This window comes from Taurulus bubalis, assembly GCF_910589615.1.
Source record: "Taurulus bubalis genome assembly, chromosome: 5".
NCBI classification, from domain to species: Eukaryota; Metazoa; Chordata; class Actinopteri; order Perciformes; family Cottidae; genus Taurulus; species Taurulus bubalis.
Window position 1 is genome coordinate 20712802 of NC_136593.1, and position 13029 is coordinate 20725830.

General features: G+C 42.4%; 1 protein-coding gene across 1 annotated transcript in view; it reads right to left on the reverse strand.

Moving 5' to 3' along the window:
- Nucleotides 1-12768, reverse strand: part of cntn3b (contactin 3b) — a gene marked incomplete at both ends in the record, with an annotated part of 39784 nt that extends 27016 nt beyond the window's left edge. Inside the window, 3 exons of the mRNA XM_079218572.1 lie at nucleotides 391-566; nucleotides 10333-10468; nucleotides 12714-12768. Of these exons, the coding sequence (XP_079074698.1) occupies nucleotides 391-566; nucleotides 10333-10468; nucleotides 12714-12768 (367 nt within the window). The remainder of the gene's footprint in view (nucleotides 1-390; nucleotides 567-10332; nucleotides 10469-12713) is intronic.
- Nucleotides 12769-13029: the final 261 nt, after the last annotated feature.

Sequence of the window (13029 nt, forward strand, 5' to 3'; positions counted from 1 at the left end):
AAAGTCTTGATCATAGGGCTGGCCCGTCACTTGGCAAAGCATGAGTCAATTTCGGACCGAGCAAAGATGCGGTCACAAGTTGGGGCCGCTAATGAGAATCAATGGAGTTCAGAGGAAGTCAGAAGCGGCCTCACCCGCTGTGAGTGTTTGTTGCATCTGACATTTCATTCGATTACCATCTCCCCTTTACGAAAAAATCTATTCTCAGGCAATCTAAATGAGAAATCGGCATTGGCGAGTGAAAAAAAAAAGATAAGAAAAAGAAGGCCTGGGCAACAGCCATATTACACACGTCCGACTGATAAACAGCAGATGCAAAGCGATGCCAGGATATCATAACTGTGTCAGAGTCACGCCAGAAAACGTGTTAACAACCTTGGGATCACTTACATGCAAATTGTAGGCTGGCTCTGCGGCTGAGGATGGACCCCCATGCGTTGAAGGCCGCGCACTGGTATACCCCGGTGTCTTGGTCCTTGTCCAGGTTGTTAATGATCAGGCTGCCCCCAGACATGTGACGCCGGTAGTCATTCCCCAGATCAATGAGTGTTCCGTTTAGTGACCATCTGGAAAAACGCAAACACAATCAGTGGCTCAGCCCCCTGGAGATGCACGCTCACAGTGTTTATCAGAGATCGATTGGATCGGTCGCATCTTGCTGAGGAGATAAAAGGTGAGTAATAGGAGAAGCATTCTGTATGGTTAGCAGAGAAATCGGGATGTTGTAAATATACGTTATAGCAATTTGGGACAAAAGAAAAACATTTCTTGATTTTGAGGACAGCAACAGTTTTACTTCATTCATTCATTTTGTTTCTACTAATGTAGGCAACATTCCAAAACTGAGCAATGCGCAGTGGTGAGTATTGACTACTCTCCCACTTGCATGGTGAAATGGGTTTTATTTCATCCCTGTTTTAATTATCTCCAAGGGGGTTATATTTTTGGTTCTGGATGCAAATCTGCTAGCAGAATATTGGAAAACTGTTAAAAATTGATGTTGACATTGGGTGGAAAATGAGACCATGGCCTCGGGAATAGGTGTTTATGTGCAGGTAATTATGCAACATAGCATAGTTTGAGGGAGCACTTTGAATTTCTTTTTGCTGTTTTTGAGCCACGTTAGAGAAATCAAAATGTAGATATGTAGATCCGTCCACCACTTTGGCAGAATAGATCAACAACTATTACCATAACATATTCAGAAAGATTTATGTTCCCAAGAGGATGTATAATAATGCCTATGGTGATCCCCTGAATTTAATTTTTAGAGTAAAATATACCAGCAAATATTGGATGGATGGCCATAACATATTCGGTACTGGTATTCATGTTCCTCAGAGGATATATCCTAATGCCTTTGGTGATGCCATGCTGAATCCCAATGACTTTGTTTATCCTCTGACTTTATCTAGTGCCACAACCGTGGTTAAACATTTTCCCTCATCTGAACTTGTAAATATAACAGTTTGGACAAACATTATTGGTCCCTCAGCTGTATCTTTACACCACTGTAATCTCTCAACAATAACTGGATGGATTGGCATGTCATTTGAGACGCAACCTCAAGATGAATTGTGATAACTTTGGTGATAACATGACATTTCAAATCAAAATGTACCTTTGTCCAATACTTTGGTTCACAAAATAGCAGCAAAAATACCAGCCTCAGCTGTATGTTTTGTTTTTGTCGACTAACATGGCAAAAATTACACCTGCTAAACATCAGCATGTTAGCATTTTCCTTACGAGCAAGTTAGCATGTTTACGTTAGCATTTAGCCTAATGCTGCGTTCACACCAAAAGAGTTACAAACTTTTTGCGCAAGTTGATTACATGCAAAGTCAATGCACAGACGCGAATGGATACGAACAACGCGAATAGCGCGAATAGCGTGAATGGTGCGACGCAAAAACTTGCAAAGCTTTTGCTGTGAACGCAGCATAAGATCCACCGTGCCAAAATACAGCCTCACAGAGCCCGTAGCATGGCTGTAGACTTGTGTTGCTATGTATTCATGAATCACTGCACTGACTTACTTTTTTTTAAATGGCACAAGCATGATTCGTGAGCATGCTTGTATATTTCTATGCACATTTTGACACAGATGTTGATCTAGATTGGAAATGCAGGTGTTATTGAAATTAGAAATCTGAAAGACCGTGCCGCTTTGGCAGAGTTATGCGCTCTCTGAGTGCTTTCTAATTAGTTCATGTTTATGCTTTTGTTGCTCTGACTTATTGCTTTCTGACACCTTCACATTGCATTGTCTACAGACCATTTCCTCCAAAGAAAGGTCACGGGATACTTTGTCATGCGAGCTCAGTTCAGGAAGTGACAGCTATTAATCACCGCGACCAACAGAGACAAAACACTGAACAATGTTCTTGCTGAACAATGAAAACGCCTCAAACGTTATTCAGCCAAATCTACAGTCTGCCGGGCGTGACTGCCGTGTATTTGACAGAGATGCAAACTGAGTGATACCTGTAAGAGCACGGAGGGGTGACAGGACTTTATCTCATAGCGCTAACACGGATGAAAAATGACTTTTCCCTCTTCTTTATAGAATTTGAGAAACAAAAAATTATCACAAATATGCCTTTGTGATAGGACTGTGAAATGACAATTCCAATGATGAAGAGAAGGATATACAAATCAATATCATTCTCTTCCCTCCCAGGCAAACTAACAGGCTGTTAGAATGATGCTGCATGCAGTCTTAAAGCCAGTCATGGCTCTCCCCAGTCTCCTGCCTGACAGACTACAAAAGACGAAGCTGTCTTTCATCTTGTAGCTTGCATTATTCATCTAACAGTCGGTGCCAGTCACTTAATCTGACTGATTTTGTCACTGTTCCAACAATGATATTACTTATGTACAATACTCGTCATGGCAAGGCTTATGTTTCTAAGAATAAACTGCATACAAAAACACAACCTCTGATACGCAATGTGAGCATTTCACACACTTTACATTTTAAGTAATTTCCTGATGAAGTCCTAGTGTTTCTCGATTTTAATTCTGCACCCTCCCTGTTTGTGCCAAAGGGAGGGTTATTGTGTGTGTGTGCAGGAGGAGGAGGAGGTTAAATGGAAAAGGATGGGAAGCTAGTTAGACTTGCAGCCACCCAGTATAATTGAACGTAATGGGGGAGGAAGGTGGGCAGCCTGGACAGATCACACACACCACCGGAGCAGACAGCTGGTGGGGTGTGATGGTGTTGTGTCTCTGCATCGCAGACACAATCAGTAAGCCACCTACCTACTCTCGCTTCAGAAAAAGGGAAAAAAAAACTGAGACAGGCTCTGCTATTAGAAGACACGGAGGGACCTTGTTTTTGCCTTCGCGAGTGAACCTTGTGAAAAGGTGGGCGCGATTTAAAGGTGGAGGGAAAGATCGGGGAGTAATGAGAGGTAAAGCACATGGCCTTAACTGGACTATTTTAAGGACGGGCCTGACATTGCAGCCACAGCTATATGTCACTCTTTGTTATTACGAGCCGGTTGTGGACAAAATAACGAACTTGCGCTTGCATTTTCCCACATGGTGAAAGTGAGAGGCAAAAAATAAATAGAAAATGTGAGCCTTCACACTTGGAAAACGTGAAAAAAAAACATCAGCACAATGCGCCGTACACAGCATCTTTATAAGACCCAGCTGGGATGCTTTTACGGCAGCGGGATCAAACAGAAAACGCTAATGAGAAATACAACCCTTCTCTTAATGGAGCGCTCTTTCACTGCTGTTTGGCGGACTGCTTGAATTTGGTGCATATTTTCATATTTGCCGCAGCCTCGTCCAATGTTTTCCCTCCAGCTGTAAAATGCAGCACCAATATTTTCTGCTGCAAGACCTACTGACCTCCTGTCTTAGTAATAAGCCAACAGCAAAAGTTGGTGAGTCATTTTTAATTATAATAAGCCATTAATGGAGAACAACACCTTCAAGTACAGTAGAAGTGATTCAAGAAGGCTTCTTACAAAACTGTGCAGTAGTAAAAGATTTTAAGTCTTTAATACATTCATTTTGAAGAGCATGATGAAATAACGCGAATTTCCCCCAAAAACTTTATAGCGTCTGGTAGGATGACGAGCAAGGTCAAGAGGTGGAGGCCACTTAGTGTTTGTGTCAGAGCCACGGTCGGGCCAGGGGTTCTAACTTGAGCAGACCTCAGTCAGATAAATGATCAATGAGTGAGACAGATTAGACTAACGACCCCTCTGACCTTGAGCTCCCTCTCTCTCGGGGATGGAGACGTCGGTGGCATCTTACAAGGGGGAAGCGGTTTTGCTAACTATGGCGATACCATCCCCCTTCAAATTGCCTCGTGATTCAGGCCGTTGTCAGACAGCGTTCGTGGCTGTACCTACGAAAGAATAATGAGCTGAAATTCTATCTTGAGTATTGCAATGAAAGGTTAGCGAATACGGACGCAGTGTGTGAGTTCTTTTACCAACCACCAACTGCACGTCATTTTTCTATTCAAAAAAGAAAAAAAATATTTTATTCTGATATACTGGATATGTTCACCTCTTCAGTCCTCAAAAAGAGATTTGAATGAAGCAAACCTGAGCTGGAAAATAACTTCTCACAATGCCCATGCTGAGGCCATCACCTGTGATGATCACAGGCATTGATTTGTTTTAAGGGGTCGCACGACATCTCCGTGTCTTTGAGTATCTTCCATCTATAATTCCCTCTGAAACTTGCATCGGTTGCACGGAGAGGTGAGGCCGAGCAGAGCTCTTAGCTCTTAGCACCTTCCCAAACCGAGCTGTATCCAACAGCGCGCCATGTGCAGAGGAGCTTATACAGTAAGTCCAACTGACTCCCGGAGAATAGTTCTGTGTGCTGCGGTGTGCTGCAGGGCGCTGGCTGATCTGAGCATGCTCTGACTGAACTCCCCGTGACCTTGAGGTTCACATCAATTTTGCATGAGGTCTACTCATCAAATAGACTGGGGATTGCGCTGCAGCACTGGCTCACCTGCCTTTTCCTTCAGGCCAGACACCCACAGAGACGGCAGTGACCACACAGTTTGCATACTGTTCACACACACGCACACACAAGCACACGCACACGCACACACACACATGCACGCACGGGCAGAGCTTGGAGCTGATAATGGAAAGTCAACTGCTGACCGTGGTGCTCTCTGCAATATGTGTGTGTAGCAGATTATTGCTGCTGCTTTTAAAAATAAATGGATGTTCATTTGGCTTTCGAGTCAAATGGAACACGATAAATATTCCTAAAAAACGCTCTGTATCAAGGTGAATGTTTTCATGTCTGGCTGCTTAACAAAAAAGTCAGTTGCAGTTACTGAAATATTTACAGTAATATAGTACATGGGCGCTCACATTCATAAAACCTTACCGGCAGATAGAATACCATTTACAATCATATTTTACAGCCTGGATAAATGATGCTTTTATTCAAAGTAAAGTTATTCAAAGCCGGCCTTCATCCAGTTGATGCCAATAGTTTTGAAACAATCTCGCACGCCCGAGGGTTCATAGGATTTTCTCCCCCTGCAAAATGACAAGTAACCCGACAAAAGATGAAAATCGATACGATCCGAAACAATTTCTAGATTCAGCCCTGTTATCCGGCTCTGTGCTGCAACTAGGGGGAAAAAACAAGAAACAAACTAACATCTTCTAATCACCCTCCCAGTTCTATTTATGCTCCTGCTCCCTTGAACCGACCCGTAAACAAAGGTAGAGTCATACATCTGCCCGAAGTCACATTACATGATGGCAGACACCAGCCAGAGCACTTTTTTATTCCCCCTTTCCAATCACTGCCGTGCCCTTGATCCTGTGTTACAGCAGATTCATAGTAAACACAGTGACAGGTGTATTCATAAAGCACCGCTCGCAGCCCTGGAGTGTGCTCTGGCGCTACACTGGACTATTTGTCAACTGGAGAACTGTCAGGGCTCCCCGTTCATATATTCATGGCGTCGGCGAGTGGGGCGAGGCGGAGGGGAGAGTCGATGTGATGGAAACAAAATCAGACCATACGAAGCTGACTAGCAAAGGGTATGAGCTTAAACACAAACGACAACCTGGTATTCTCATTTCTCTCTACTTTAGTATTCAAACCACTAGATGGGATTCTCAAACTCGTCAAACGGCATATTAAATGACGGATCCACTTCCATATCACTGTCAGATGTTAGTAGATCACAGGGGCAGTTATGCGAGGAATGTTCTCGTTTACATTTTAGATTGTCTCTGACAAAGATATTAGGTTGTTTTTATTATCAATCCTTATAATAAGAGCCCAGCAATTAGTTGATACTACTAACACGTTTGTTTTTGTGTTGACAAATCCGGGCGAGTCTAAATTCCTCTGCGCTCGAGCTTCTCCTCAGTGAGTCGCTCTGTTACGCTTTTAAACATGAGCACCGCAGTTTATTTTGACTCAATACGCCGTCCTGCTGCCGTAAAGACGCACTGGAGCATCACATTTGTGTTCATCCACCGCTGAAAATAGTCCCGGGCAAATGCACTTTTGTTTGTGATGAGCCCTTTTATGTTCTTAACAAAGTAAATATTTGCGAGCCATTTTTAAATACTTACATGGAACCAGAGTGCTTGGAGCTGAGAGCCGCACAGAAAAGGGAAATATTGTTCTGTTAACAGGATTGTTTGCTGACAGTGAGAAAAAAATATGGAATACTTCCAGCCTCATCCTTCATTTGTATTTTTTTTTATAATATAAACAATGTTACTATAAAGATGCACTCTACTTCTTTACTACTGTAAAAATCTGTAAATGGGATTTCTGGCACAAAAAATTGTTGTTTTGGATTAATAGAACTTTACAAGTAAAGGAAACCAGGCGGTTAATGTGTGGTGATCTACATTATTAACACATTATCTAAATAACCAAAATGTGTATGTTTATGACAGAAATAAACAACCTCTGCAACTCCCTATATTGTGCCTGGTATTACCACTATTCAGTGGTTCATTGCAGCTGTGCTGGAAATCCAATCCATTTGGTGTATTTGTCCACTTATTTAAATAATATCTGACTGATCATTTCAATATTTCATCTACATTTCATCACCGTAAGTTATGCGGGAAAGCTGAAACAGCCTATTGTGGGAGCACTGATACCCTCAATGGTGCCGTGGCTCCCTGAGAAGGGTTAACATCATCTTCTCTGACAAATTCAATATTGTGTGACCTAATTTTTTTTCTGTGGCTATTAAACCAAATGGATGAATTTTTCTTAATAGCTGCAGTAACTGAGGAAATTAAGTGTGCAGCTCTGAATGTAATACTCTCTCTCGCTTGGCATATCTAATTATACAAATACTTTTCATTTGCAGGGTTTAGGCAATAGTTTGCAGGCTCTGGTGGAAGTCGGAGAGTGACCACTTCCTGAAGGCGGTCTTTTTTTTCAGTCAGGATATTTTGAGGTTCTATTTTCAGTATTGGGGAAATAAATTGCCAAGAATTTACGCTTTCTATATTTTATCATCAGGACAAAAGAAAGTCCTCTATTCGCCGGAAGGGAAACCAGCCAAGGACGATCAGTGTCAGAAAAAATGATGCAACCCAAATGAAGCTCCCAAAAAAAAAAGACTCCCACCTCAAAGTGAGATTAGGGGTAGAACTCTTGTGTCTTTAAAAGCATTACCAGAACTGTCAATCCACAGTGGTGACTTGGCTCACTGAAACGTCAATTCTTCCTTTTAGACCTGGTTTCAGATTTATTTATTTTTTTAATCGTAACTGAGGGCACACAGTGGATCTACTGACCTAGATGAACATTGCCAGAGCGAGATGTGCGCTTTTTTTTGCACTCCAAACAGAAGCTGAGTGTTCCCGAAAGGTGGAAAGTTAGTGAACTCCAGGGAGGATACATTACAAGTGGGCAATAAAAGAGGGGTGTCACACAAGGTTCACAAGAAGAGCAGGATGAAGTTGAGCAAATGCTTTATAAAATCAGAGCAATAGAAAGGGTAATATAAATGTATTTTATCACTAGATGTCTTTGAGAGTGGATGGTGAGCATTTTGTAGTGTGGTTTAATTAAAATCATACGAAAAACAAACGTCAACATTGTAATAAACAACCCAGACTGCTTCATATCATTTTATATGTTAAATCAAAGAACTTAAATCGAATTAATTTGGAGCTACGTTACCGTAACCTGGTTACTAAAAAACAAAAACAAGTGATCTGCCTCAAGTTTCTTGCCTACAACTAGGACTGCAACTCACGATTATTTTAATAATTGATTAATCGGTTGATTATTTTTTCGATTAATCAATTAATTAAATTAAATTAAAACTAAAAAACTAAAAAGCATTAATTTCCAACCCTTTATTCAAAAACAGAAGTGGCAGTGCAAAACATCTTCAGAAAGCACAAACAGGTTGCTCCTTGAACATCCCTGAGCTGTTAATTAAAAAAATAAAATTAAAATGGACTAACACAAAAAACATACACATTTATGCTTTACATCTGCCAAATGTATAGGCATGTGAGCCCTTTTTTACTGTAATTGATCTCCTTGGAGCAGAGGCTGCATTTAGCATACCCTGCTTTATCAACATGTATGAAACACTGGGACAGTGTGAAGCTGTACTGCTCCTCTCACGTCTGTTTTGACCACTTCATCTCAGCCCTGCATCAAGCTGCGCTGCATATAGAGCATCCTCTTCCTTAAACTATTTCATTCTGGGTCTCCTATGACCACGACATCGCGTTGTTGGCTAAGCCCAACTGCGTGATTTGAAAAAACAACCTGCAGCCAGATCCGCCGGTTTAACGTTAACGAGTGACTGGTGAACTGAACCAGACCGGGGGGTTACGGCATGTTTCACCACGTTATGGTTTTTTCCAAGCAAGACTGAACTGTAATGGAACATAAAGTAACTTTAACGACAATACACAACCCAAACACGTTAGCTAACGTGATAGCAAGCTGACTAGCTTCCATTAAAAACAACTTTGAGGGAAATGAAGACGCTGGAGACATCTTAACGCTGATTGGCCAAGACTGGACATCGATCCTGACGGCGATGTGCCGTTAGTCTCGAACCCTGACCCCTGGTAACTATGGTACTGTAGAAAATCTGTACCAAACTGATTCTAAGATTCAGTAAACTCAAAGTATTGCCTCACGTGACATCCCTGGACCCGACCATTATAAGTCTAGTGCTAGCTTTGTTTGGGTCTCCACCTCCTGACAAATATATTTGGCACTACTAATCCACCAACGGGTAATTCAAGTCAAGACAATTTTAGTCTCCACCAACAATGTATAAAGAGAGACTTTAAAATCCGTACAACATACAACACCCTCTATCCTCAGAGACTTGATTCAGATAAGAAGCACGGCGTGAAGTCCGTTAATCAGAGCTGTACCTGAACAAAAAAACAACAACCGAGAAAACCTTTTGCACAACACAATTGAACGTCAGAAGGCTTTAAGTCGCGGCTGAAATAACGCAAGTGATGGTCTCGACTTTCGACGACTATCCAGTTGCACAACAATGATAACCCCCCCTACCCTCCCGCTGTGCCCGGACCATGTTTTCAGCGCAGACGCATTATAGGAAATGTAAGCATTTAACAGAATGTCACTCACAAGGTTATTGCCTCTCTTCCCTGCTTGCAGTGCATCTACACGGTGCTGACCAAGCTCCGAAACACAATCCACCACACAAAAAGAAAAAAAACACAGCCAGCTGCCGTTTTTTTTCCGGAGCAGGCTCCACTTCACCGCCAGGGAATAGCCGGGGAGATATCAAAGGATCCGTGGTGCAAATGAGTTGCTGAAATCTCCTTTTCTCTCCTAATGATTTCTTAAGCCGTGCACCATATCATAAATCATCAGCTTTAGCCGAGCTGTGGTTTAAATCTTATCATTAATAAAGTTAACCTCACTTGTATCTGAGGTGTTGGCATATTCATCAACCGCAGCGGCCCCGACTCTGACTCGACATCATACCCTCGGTTGAGATAGATAAGCTTATTTTTCAATTAGAAATGAATGCTCAATTAGGCAGCGGCTCTTTGAAGCCTGTCTTTTTGTCGGATGGTGCGTAATCTCTCTTGTGCGTTTGTGTCCAGAAAACGTTGTTCTCTAACGAATCAATAGCAATCACCGCTATCGGTACCCTCTTTGATTTCCCGCGGAAGCGAGCAAACGGAGATTCACAAGCAATTAGGCAGCAACCAGTTTTGCAGCGTGCGATGCGGAGACGACGCGCGTGTGCGGACGGCTGAGGGAGAAATAATAATAATAATACTTTTAATTTATATAGCGCTTTTCCAAATGCTCAAAGAAGTGGTCATCTACCTGTACTGCGGGGGAGGGCTCCCTTCTGCCCCGCACGTGATGGTGGCCTGCTGGTCCGGGGAGTTGATCGGTAAAATGAGGTCACTCGGCTCCGTCTTCCATCTTGGCCCTTGAAATATGACATCCTCTGTACAGGCTGGGGAAGGGGAAAGAAAGGGGAGAAAGTCTATCGTAGTACAAGCCAAAGAAATTGTCTCTTTGACCTTAGGAGAAAATACTGAGAGCATACAGTGTACAGACCCTGGGAGGACAAACGGTTAATCTTGCTGAAATACAGCAACGTTCTGACACTCAGTGTATATTACTTTTTCAATATAAGGTGTGTATATATATATATATATATATATATATATATATATGAAGAGTGTTTTTCTTTCCCAAGGAAAGAATCGCATTCCCATTAAAGTGTTGTGTGCGCCCTTTCCATATCTCGCGTTAAGAAGAGCAGAATCCCACTTACCCTTGTTAGGCATTAACTGCTATTGCTGACACATTTAGTATCTGACACTTGGAATCGTGACGGGAAGGAAGAAGAAGAAGAAAAAAACACTGACCGTGGCGGTTATGTGTATTCACTGCAATTTTGCAGGCTGGGTCTGTTTTCCATCGCGAGGGGCCTCCCTGTGTCACTTTATCATCATGCTAAATCATCATATTGTTGCTACTGTCCGGTATAATTAATCTCCCCGCTTCCAAAAAATGCAACAACAAAAATATACTGCAAACGTGCCATACAATGCAAATGATTACGGTGTAAGTATTTAGCTGGCTCGGGGGTTTGGGTGAGTTTAATGCGTTTGCACAGATCTCACATAGACAAGTGTGTGTGTGTGTGTGTGTGTGTGTGTGTGTGTGTGTGTGTGTGTGTGTGTGTGTGTGTGTGTGTGTGTGTGATTCAACTAAACGGAGATGTTCTGCGTTAATTACTTGTCAGAAACAACAGTTGAGACAATAGTTGACCACAGAAGTAGGAAGCCAATTGTTCACATATTTCCACAACAATGAACGTTTCCTTGCAAGTGACAGGGTTGATAAATAAAGCGGAGCAGTCTATTTTCAGAATGTCTATGTCATACCGCATGCACCGGTTAATTGAGGCCATAAGGATGCACTCATCTGCCAGCAGCTTAAAAGGGAAGGATATGGAACACAGTCTGGTACTAAATGAAAGCAGAGTCAACAGACGGCCGGAGTAGGCCCAATTAATATCCTACTGCTAACAGATTGCAGCATGTGGCTAGCTGCTCTACACGTGGTTTTTAACCGGAAAGAACACGTCCGGGAATCAACACACACGTCGCCGTGTGATAGACGGAGGGATCAAGATGAACACAATCAATGCAACTCTTTGAGTCAAACTACAGCAAAAAAAGTTGTTAACTTTTAACACATTTCGAAAACACAGTGGAGCATAGAGGATGCAACACCTATAGCATCACATCGGAATTCGCTCGCTTAACAGTTTGACTTAAAAAGGTCTCCCTAATGTGAGTTGGAGCAAAATGCCACGCAGGCGAAACATCTGAGGTGTCGGGAGTGTTTTGTGAGAATGTAGAGCCAGACAGCGTGTCACTTCAGATGTCATAATGATTGTTATCAGCTGTAGCCATTGTGTCAAGGGGTTTCCATCACAACACTGAATGAGAGCTAGCACCTATAGGCGGTAGACCATAGGTGCTGTTAAAAAGCACTTGTCCGCTAGGAAGGTGAGACTGCCTGGATCTGGCTCCCTTGAGTACTGAGGCGTGAATTAACCATGAGCCAATTTGAATAACATTCATTGGGATTTACAATGTCATTCGAACAAGGGTTGACATTCTGGGGGAGTGTCTGTGCTTCTCAAATCCCTCGGTGGCCACACAAGGGCAGGAGTGGATTGTGCTAAAATGCAAGGGGGGCTGGAGTCATTGCGCGGATCCAGATAGCGATCTGAACGGGCCATGAGCCGGGATGGGGATCGGACTCCCGGTCGCGCCTGACAGTGTGCTGTCAGTGAGCAGGAAGGACATCGTGCTCGGTACGCTGTGCACTGTGTAATGACTGCAATTTAATCAGTTTAGCCTCTTTTTTTTGTTGAGAACAATGTTTTTGTTTTTTCTCTCAGAGGTTATTTGCAACGGTTCTGATTCTATCTCTTCCTCACTAATGGATGAAACTCCATATTTCACATAAACACTGCTGCCTAAGTATGAATATTCTATTTATAACCTCTAACCTTTACGGACACGCGTTTTGCCCGCGAGAGGAAAAAGCACGACAGTAACATCAGCCTGTAATGAATATGCATCGAGAAAAAAAACACGAATGTATTAGCAGAGATGTTGCCGTGACATAAACAACTGCAGTGAGACACAAACATAATGTGTGTTAAAACATCTTACCTGCAAGGCATCCGGTGATTGATAGCAGAACAATTTGTTTCCATGGTAACATCATCTTTAGTTGCCGAGGGCTAATAAGACTCTCATCCAATTGCTTGTGAATCCTCTCCCTTGAATACAAGAATTCTAATCTGAGGGGGAAAGTAATTATGCATGTGATTAAAATATGACATTTTGAGCCAGATACGACAAGCATTCATCAGCAAAAAAAGGAAAACATGATTATAGCACTGCTAAGTTACATAATTGCTTCGTTTTATCCGAGAGATGCTGGTAGTGGAGAGAAAAGGGAATCTTGAGGAAGTGAGGAGTGATA